This window comes from Haplochromis burtoni, unplaced genomic scaffold, assembly GCF_018398535.1.
Source record: "Haplochromis burtoni strain Fernald_Lab_line unplaced genomic scaffold, NCSU_Asbu1 Contig_14, whole genome shotgun sequence".
Taxonomy (NCBI): domain Eukaryota; kingdom Metazoa; phylum Chordata; class Actinopteri; order Cichliformes; family Cichlidae; genus Haplochromis; species Haplochromis burtoni.
The window spans coordinates 4,240,659-4,250,959 of NW_024582375.1; the positions used below are offsets into that span (position 1 = coordinate 4,240,659).

Genomic DNA, 10,301 nt, shown 5'->3' on the forward strand with positions numbered 1-10,301 from the left:
ACACACACACACACACACACACACACACACACACACACAGGAACACACATAATCACACATACAAATTAGACAAAAAAGAGAGAGAGGAAAAATGAATAAGAAATAATGCTTGATGAAATATCTTTATAGTTTTCTAACGTGTAAGCGTGCATCTCGCCTGTTAATGAAATAATTAGTGTTTGTCCATTAGCACATTTATGAGAGAAGATGCTTGCCTCTGCCTGATGTGAAAACAGTTTTTTTTTTTGCCAGCATCTGCAAACATAAACATAAAAAGATCTAAAAGAAAGAAAGCAAGAGAAAAATATCTCATTCACGGGCTGTGGGCTTAAACGTTTCCTGTTGTCATTTACAATTTTCACATACATTTACACAGATTTTTGTTTCCCTCTGTAATTTTGGCGGTGTCATAACTGGATTTGATTGGTTGACCTCGCTGAACTCCCGACTAAAATCCTTCCCGTAACGCATTTGAACTCAGGTGCTCCCACCCAATCAGGGTCCAGCTGCATAGCGAGAAGTTCGCATTCAATAATTTTTTTTTTTTAAAGACACCCTTTTTAGCTAAACTACATTCATTTGCAAACCATTATGAGCAGTGCTATTCTTACTCACAGGCAGGGGGGGAATAAAACACATAAGAAAAAAGGAGAAAAGTGAATAATCCGACACCTTTCACGCTTTTAAAATATGCGCGGGTGCCGTTTTCACTCAGTGTGGTTGTGCAGCTGTAGTGGGCAGGTAGAGCAGCCGAGCCAAAGCCAAACAGGCAGGCGAGGCAGCCAGAATGAAGAGGTCAGTGTGGAGCTGAGCGCTTCTCCACCACCGTGTTAATTTACTATGACAAGATAAGGCTGTAATCTGCCCCCCACCCTCTCTCTCTCGCCTCCCGCTGCCCCCTGCTGCCTCACATCCAAGTCAAGCAGTCGCCGATGAGCCATTTACTTCCCCCTATCACTTTACAACAACTGCCCTGAGAGAGAGAGGGGGGGAGAGACCATCCCCCCCACCTCTTTGTAAATCTCCCCTATTTCTCCTCACTCTCCAGCCACTCTTCACTGACAGTCAGCGCTGAAGGGATTGGCACTGTTAAACACCCCCCTCTGAATCCCCCTTAAAAAAAGAAGAAGAAAAACTTAACACACATCTTACAACATGCCAAGCAGGCAGTCGGATAAGCCCCCATTCCACCCCCTGCCAGACACACACACACGCGCAGAGGCTTGCACTTAATAATCCACATCAACTATTATTAATAAGACTTTCCACATACACATACATGTCAACAGCCTCCCTTCTGGTGTCCATTAATGAATAAGAAAGCAGCTGTGTGTCATTTTGTCGTGAATATTTAAGGCTTTTGTCAGTCTCTCTTCATGATCACCTAAAGTGGTCAGCCACGACGCCTAAAATATTCATGAGTGTAATGTTTGTTTGGATAGTGTAAATCTAAATGAAGTGGGAATAATCTCAACTACAGCAGATAACCCAGTATGAAGATCTGCATCTCTGCACACCTGTGTGTTTCTTTATGTATTCCCCTGCAATCGCAGGACTTTGGTTTGCAGTCCACAGCTACCACACATACAGAGTCCACAGTAGGAGGGGCTTACTGGCTAATCAGCAAGCTAATTACAGAATTAGCTTTTAATTACAGTTGCTAACCACCGTTTCATTGTTTTATAGCGCGTGGGTATTTATGGTCAGTATGGGGGAAAGGTCGACAGGTGTTATGAGAGCACTGGTATGATAAGGTGTGTATCAAGGTGAAGGGCCAGGAGAAGTTTCCTTTAGTTTTTTTTTTTTTTGTTTTTTTGCCGTTTGTTAGGTAGCTTGCGCTAAAAAAATGCACAAGTTGCCTTGTGCCACATTTAGCTACTAGCTAACATGGATTTCCTGGCAGCTAAGGTAGTTATAGGTACATAATGAATCTACTAGTCGAAAAACATAAATAATATTGTGTTAATAACCCCAACACTCTTATCTCAAAAAACACATGTAGCAAAACCTTTATTTGTACATGCATCCCACATTAAATAATTTGATCATCATTATATAAAAATAATACAAAAGTCAGGGAGGAAAAGATTAAATGTGTTGCGTCAATACTGTTTGTGTCAACATATCACAGCAAGTTTAAAGAATAAATAAACGTCTGATACTCACAAACTAACTAGCAAAAATACAGCTCAATATTCAATTTGAATTACGCAACTTTACATATACACACACTGACACAGACACCTTTACAAATACAGCGCCATACATTTAGCACCACCAAGCAGCCTCACACTTCATCCCCAAGAAAATGACTCACACAAATGGCTCACATTTTAGCAGTCACGCAACTGTGCATCAAATGGGCTCAAGGCAACGGCTGGTGGCGCACACATAAAAGCGGAAAAAAAGGGGAAAAAAAACCTCTCTCTCTCTCTCTCTCACACACACACACACACACACACACACACACACACACACACACACACACACACACACACGTGCAACCAAATTTTATCCTTGAACCTAAAAATGTTCATATTTAAAAAGAAAAAGTCAGCTCCCAGAAAGAACCTGCTTTCTACTTGCAAAGAAAGTCAATTTCTGTTTTTGTTTTTTTAGGGTTCTGCTTCTTTTCACATCTACCGTCAGTCAACAAACAAATAACCTCGTTTTCTTTTATCATTGTGGAGATACATGTACCTTTTCATACTTTGGCTGCCATAAGAAGAGTAAACAACATACCAAAGTTAAAGCAGACCCAAACTGTTAATGCATTCAATATGTGAAAAAAAAAAGCTGTTTACTTATCCAGAAATGACTGGAAATCCCATAAAAGCAAAACCATTCTAATTAGTTAGGAAATGCTTAATTCACGAAATTAAAATGACAAATACACAAGGTCGAGGAAGTTAATTTCCAGCTGAATACATCTGCAAAATGAAACATTTTGCAAGCAAAGATTGTAGATTTTTGTCATACAGGTACTAATTCCATTTTCAGCCCAGGCTGTCTTAAAGACAGAAAACTGCTATGCTTTCAATAATCGCTTAATTCGAAGGGTTGAAACTACCATGACCACAATCTGATCTGGGGTCTGAGCCTTGGGGTTACTTTCAACCCCAAGCCTCTCAAACGCACACAGGTAGACAGCCTTATAGGAAGGAATTGGAAGGGCAGAAAGCCAATGGAGATAGAGATGAAGCCAATGACCAAGCCTGCAGTCTGTAAAACTGAAGGTCTACATTGGTAACTTAGACACATTTCTATGCCAAGTGGTTGGTTGTGGTTAAAAAAAATGTTTTCTTTTTTGTGGCCTATGGCAATGCAGTCCCAAAGTCACACAAATGTTAGCATCACTAAAGGTAGAGTCATAGTTTTTTTTTTAACAACTAATCATAACAGCCTGGACACTGACATCATCAAGTACCGTTAATGGATACTGCACTTCTTTGGGCTCCAGCTATAGTCTTAAGCACATGAGAGAGCAAACATACAGAGATTCCTTCATGTATTGGTGAGAATCGCATGACTAGCTAACATGGCTAAGTACCATTCCGATGCGGTTTACTGATGACACCAACTCACAGGTGGCGTACAACATCACTGATCCCACCAACGATGTCACCTCTGTGGCCTCTTAATGCTGCCTCTCGTTCTAAATACAATAGTTCATAAATAAGGCTTTAAAAACAAATATTCAACAGCTGGCTGCTCATAATCACTGTGGCATTCAAATACCTTTGCTGACACTAAACATATCTGTGAATGTAGGGTCTGCATTGTATCTATGTATGGGATAACCATGCAAGTTTTGGGATTCTTCTTCTTCTGGGCATGTAAACATAAGATCAATTTTAACTCCTTTTTCTGGGTTATATCTGTTTATATTTCAGAAACTGGAAGCGTGTAGGACCTGCCAACGGTCATTTTTACAAAGTTTCTCTACAAAGACTTTTGACTTCTCTGATGAGTTCAGACACAAAGGTTCCTCCTAATGTCTCTTCAACTGTTTCACCTGTAACCCCAAATCAGCTACTGTCACCCACAGGTGTGTGCCCCGAGCGTGAGAAACGATGGGTGAGACCGATTTGAAAACCGTTATTATTTACCATGTTGGGCGGGCTGTCCAAGTTGCGGTTGGGGGGCGAGCGAGGGGACACCTTGTTGCAGTAGGAGGCCAGGGGGAGGTGGATGACACCGCCCAGTCCCTCACTCTCCTCATCCTCCACTCGCTGTCTGCTGGTTGCCATGGTTACCTCTCCATCTGTCCCCCCATATGGAGAGGCTGGTCGCTTGGAAGACATCCTGGAAAATAAATAGGAGATAGAAAGACAAGAGAGAGAAGGAAAAACAGGAGGAAGAATGAGCAACACTCAAAAGATGATATAATAGGCTGACAACTCCACTTATATGTTGGTAGCAATGAAAAGTGTGGAGGCTCCAAACTAGTTCTCAGAAACTCCCGGATAGTTCAAACTTTTAAGTGTTTACCCCTCTGCTATCCGTTTACTGCCTTCCGGTAGACATTCATCTGATCAACCTGCAACATTTCTCCATCTTAAGTTTTCTGGGGAAACCCTTGCCCTCATAAAGACAACAACGGGGCATCTCCTCACATCGACTTTAGCGAGCTTCTTGGCAGACATTCAAACGCACTCTCGGGTCTTACAGTATGTTTACCATCGGGGCCGTTACTGCAAAAGGAGCGCGCTTGGAGGAAATGACCATGTCTTGACAATGGGCTTTCACAGAGAAAAACAGATTGTGAAAGAGAGAGAGAGTGTGTGTGTGAGACAGAGAGGGAGAGCAGTATGTACAGTGACAATAATGTGTGTTTATGAAAACCTCTGGACAATAGAGTGACGGGAAGGAAAAAAGGTAGCAGCACGACAGCCCCCGCTGTTTGCATTTGTTACTCTGCCTTTGTTCCCTTGAAAAGAAGCAAAGGATATAAAGCCACATCTATTAGGTGAACTCTGTCTCTCACAAGGTAAATTTGCCTCCCTGTACTTCAGCTGAATAGGGATGCAGTGACTATGCGGCAATAATAGAATTTAATGTGGTTCTCAGCATCGCCTGAGTGCTTTCAGATGCACTTGTCAGCCTTGAAGCCACTGCGACTATGACCCTGGGTAATAGGCTGCTAACGCTCAGTCGCACAGAGGCAACACATGACAGCAATGGAAGGATGGAGGGATTGTGAAAACTTTAGCGGAGGGTTGATCCTGATGAAATAAGCAACAGGCATCTGACTTTCAAACTCCGCTAATTTGTTCCTTCTTTTGACTTAACAAGCTGGTTTTTTTCACTCATCCGCTCACTCTCTTTATCCGGCATCCATATCGTGCCTGCCTGTGATTTCCTCCGTTTTCCTCTTCAGCCTTTCTCCCTCAAATTCTTCCCCTCTCTCCCCTGCCTGTCTCTGGTAAACTGATTACACTCTCAACTCTATTGGATTTCCTCTGGACTGTACATCTGGCATTTTTCCTAGGAGCAGCCCTGCTGCTAATTCATTGCTTATTTACCTTATGACAGTGGAAAGGCAAACAATATTGAGTGCAGCTCACTGGAGGCGATGAGGAAAGCGCCACGCTAGGACACGCAACATGCGGCTTTATCACATCGAAGGAAGGTTACGGTCAAAATCAAATAAACTCCGCTGAAGTATAAGGATTAAAGAAAAAAAGAAAGAAAAAGAAACGATAAAGATAAAGAAAGGAAACCGAAAAACCCCTGCACCATAGTGACCTAATTTAATTACATTTAATTGATTTTGGAGGATGCTTGCAATATTCATAGATATACATAATCTAATAATTTAAACTGATTTACAAATTGGAATTTGTATTCTCTGTTTTCGTACGGAGTGTATTTTGTATACAGGATCTCTTTTTTTTAATTTTTTTATGTAAAACCCCAGGTTTTCAGGATCATGGAACTTTCCTTCCATGCGTTTTTGAGTTTCAATGGGCTCTGCAGAGCTGTTTAACGCTGCACCGGACTATTTCATCCACTTAGAAGGGACCCTTCATTTGAAGTTAAATCAGAAAATTGCTAAATCACCACTACAGATATATATATATATATATATCTTTTACTACTAAATCAGAAAGTTCTGTACAGCTACAATTGTTTCTTTTCAGTGACTTTCTCGCAGCTTTAATCAAGGTTAGACTGGATGAAGCATGTTCTAGTAGTTACAATAATGTTGACGGTGGCTAAGTGCTTTCATGAAGGACGCCGTATAAAGTACACGCAACCAAACACAGAGACAGTTGTCGAAATCAACTGGCTGGTGTATCTGCAGCTGATTTCTTTATCGGTTTCTCCTGGACGCTCTCTCTTGCTCAGCAAAAACTAAGGCCATAAATGACAGCTGAAGAATGTGTATTGTTTCGAAATAAAACTGCACAATGAGAGCACTAAAGCAAATTGATATTAAAACTGACTTGAGATAACATTTATGATGCATGTTGGAATGACTGTGGGGAAAGCTATATCTGTGCGTGTGCGCCGCCGCGCTGTATAATGCAAGCGGCAGGCCCAGCTGTACAAACTACACACACACACACACACACACACACACACACACACACAACACACACACACACACACACACACACACACACACACACACACACACACACCAGAGCAGAACACTGCAGGTCTGTCTTCATCACCGCCTGTTTACTTTACCTCCTTTCACTCTTTCACACTAAGGCCTTTTGTTTCAGACACACACACACCTCCCCTTGTATCCTTTGCACACCTCTACTCCAGCCATAACCCAACACACACACACACACACACACACCTGTGATCAGTTTTGAGAGCTCTTGCCTCGCTAATGTTACACTTTGGCTATGTTACAGAGACATCTTTGAAAGCATGGGAGGATTTTAATTTGGGTTTTACAACGTTGTTATCCATCATTTAACCACAGTAGCCACAGAAACATATCTAGATATATGGGCAATCCATAGACAAGAACAGTTACACATTAACGCAGAAGGCAACACAGGTATCCAAAAGCTCTAAGGGGCAGGGAGAGCGACTTCAATCTCTGGATTTCCTTCTCTCCTCTTCTCATTTGCCCACTCCTCTCCCGCAACTCTGCTACTACTTCCTCAGAGGTGGGTGTCTATGAATGGGGAGGCCATTCGCAGCTCCTCTCCGGCTATAAAGTCCCTCTTTCCCCCGTCTGTTTGCCTTTGAAGTCAAATTACTATACAATTGGGCACAGCGGGTGTGCAGGTTTCGCTGGCTACTTCATTTAAAAGTTTGGCAGGGCTGTCATGCTGGTGGTGGACCTAAAGGAAGCGGTCTAAACAGCGAGGATTTAAAGAGATAATGTGATTAATTTCCAGGCTGTCTTAGGTAATAATTAAGGGAAATTAGCATAATTTTGTTTAAAAAAAAAACGAAACAAAAGAACACCAAGGAACATCTCCTTCTCTGTTAAACACACGAGACACATGTATGTTTCTTTAACATTTCTTTAACAAATGAGATGACGACCCTTTTTTGCCGTATTTACAAATTCAAGCAAAAAGAATTTTAAAAAGTCATCTTTTTGCCCTCACTTCATCCAAACTCTCATTTCTTTCACAGAAAAAACACATACACACACAACACCACACAGTGAGAGTGCTAAGCTGAGATTAGAGTGCCACTTCCCTTTGGCTTTTTGATGATTAGTGGCTCCTCAACTAAGTCCCTCATATCACATATGTCCACCGCAGCTAAGTCACTAATCGGACAGCGACGGACGTCCATTAAAAGGCCGAATAATCGCCATCAGCGGTGGTTAACTGTCTCCTGGCCATCGCTTACTGTAATCAACACGTCCATTTCACGTTGGCACGTCAGCGACGGCAAGCTTACGCAAGCGTGTTTAAATACAGGCAGCGAGCTTATGAACACGCGATCGATGTTGCTCTCACACGCGAAACATCCCCCAGAAATGCATCCAGACACATTTCAAATGAATTAAGCAAAGTGGGGACAAAGATTTGTTTAAGCTTTGAGGGAGAGCGAGAGAAAGACAAAAGCAGCCATCACAGAAATGTCACAGACTATCGCACACACACACACACACACACACACCCGGCTCTTTCACTCTGTGTGTCTGGCTGCTAACATAATCATGGTGCTAACTGCTCTTGTTAACTCCTCTACTCAGAACAAGCTTTCAGGGAGCGTGGGAGCCTCCTCTGGAGAATTCCACAGTAAAGTGTGCGTCTGTGCTTCGGCATATGCACGCGTGAGTGTGCGTGTGCGTGTTCGCACCCTCGCTTTAAATTACAACCCATTATTTCAGCCACCACACAGTCAGTTGGATCTATCGTCTGCAGTAAAAATAAGCGCAGAGGCTAATTCCAAAGGGCTGTCAGGAGCCAACGTGACATTTGTGTTTTCGTTATTCCTCCCCCCACTACCACCACATCCACCACCACCTTAAGAGCGCTAAGAACTGCCTGCCTGTCACTCAGGTGTGGGGTCTATTTGCGTGGAAATGTGAGCTATCTTTGAAATTGTTCTCTGAGGGGATGGAAGGGCATATCAAAATAGTTGAGCGGAATGTGCCTTTTAGATAAGGCGCCCAGAGCGTTTTGCCTCAGAGGAGCAGACCGCAACATTTACGTATGACACCTCAGGCAGGAATTTCAACAAATGTTTCCCCTTTGTGTCACGCTATCGCTCATTTTATTGCCATCTTTTTCTTTTTGTTTATCCTCCTCTTTTTCCTTCTTCACTTCCCAGCTTTCAAAACAATTTCCCCATCTCCTTCTACCTCCGTCTCTCCGTCACACGCTGTTGAACTTATTTGAACACTGCTTGTCCTCCTGCTCTTTCCCTCTCCCCGTCTTTTCTCCCTCTCCCTCCCCTGGTGTTGTCTTACTCACTGTTCCCTCTTTACACAATCAGCTGTTTGTAAGAATGTCGCTCCATCGCTCCCCTCTCTCTCCCTCTCCCTCCTTCTTTCCCTTCTTCTCCGAGCAGACTCTTAAGGATATTGCCTAATATCTATTTATAGACTGTCCTTTCGAACAGTGGGATGAGTGGGGCAGCAACAGAGAGGAAAAGCTGAGATGGAGGCGTAAAGATTAGGAAGGAGGTGGTCAGCGATATTCCCTTTTACTTTGGTGCTGCTTTGCTATATTTAAATATTCTTGACAAGCACAAGATTTCGTTTTAGACTCTGAGAGAACTTCGGACCAATAAGCCCTCAAACATTAGCGACTTGTAGACAAAATACCAATTTTATAGGGAGACATTCTGATGAAGTGTGAAAATAAAGTTTAAAAAATTTGTACGAATTTCACTAGAACTGCTGTAAAACGCTGAACTTTCCGTAATCGTTTTCTCTCTTTAAATAAACAGCGCATAACGGGAAGAAAATGTGAACACAGCTCCTGCCTGTATATGCTCATACACTCACAGAGACACACCCTTACACACACACGTATACACAAAGGCGCAAACACACACTCAGCCTCACAAACACAAAGCATCCTCTGTGAGGTGCCCTAAATCGGCGCCCGGCAGCTCAAACCGTGTTTCCTGTCCAGCTTAACCACAAAAGGCAATAACACACAACCCTAATGTCACCACTGTTAATCACACACACACGCTGGAGAAAAGTCATGCGTGTAGTGTGTGTGTGTAGAGAGAGAGACAGAAAATGAGAGAGCAAAGGGGGTGAGCGCAGAAAGACGTGGGCTAACTCATGTGGCCTCTGAGACTACCTCTCTCTCTCCCTCCCTTATTCTGTCTGTCTCGCTCGCCCATTCATCCACCCAAAGCTTTAGTCACCAGAGGGGCATCGCTCCACATACTTACAGTTTCATTTTTCTCCCTCTTTAAAACTTTTATTTATGTCCTTACACGGAGTCACTACGTGATCGTCACTGGCGTTTTAGTGACAGAGAAAAGATAAAGCAAAACGGGAGAAATAAGGAAAGCCATCAACGCAACGGAAGGCCGTGGGAAAATCTCAAGTGCTGCCATTGAAAAAGGAAGACGAGAGGCAGAACTGGGGGAGAAGTGGGGAGTGAGGGGATGCAGACGGCGAGAGGAGAAAAAGTGCATCCGGTGGACGGCGGCCCCGCTCCCCTGGTGTTTTGCGAGGGGGAGACGATGCATAATGTTTATTGAGCGACGGACAGTGTTTTTCCATTGTTGTGCCAGGGCCACTATTTGTGCTGCATTTGTTAAGCAATCCATAAAGGAGTCACAACATTTGTCTCACTGTCAGCGACTTGGCCTGCCCCTGTAAACCCACACACACACACACACAC

The 10,301-nt window shown here is 43.1% G+C and overlaps 1 protein-coding gene across 12 annotated transcripts in view; it reads right to left on the minus strand.

Moving 5' to 3' along the window:
• Positions 1–10,301, minus strand: part of sox5 (SRY-box transcription factor 5) — a 279,804-nt gene that overhangs the window by 75,566 nt on the left and 193,937 nt on the right. For all 12 annotated transcript variants that reach the window (XM_042217984.1, XM_042217983.1, XM_014329859.2 and 9 more), the window contains one exon: positions 4,110–4,305. In XM_042217984.1, coding sequence (XP_042073918.1) covers positions 4,110–4,304 — 195 coding nt within the window. In that variant the 5' untranslated portion in view covers position 4,305. The remainder of the gene's footprint in view (positions 1–4,109; positions 4,306–10,301) is intronic.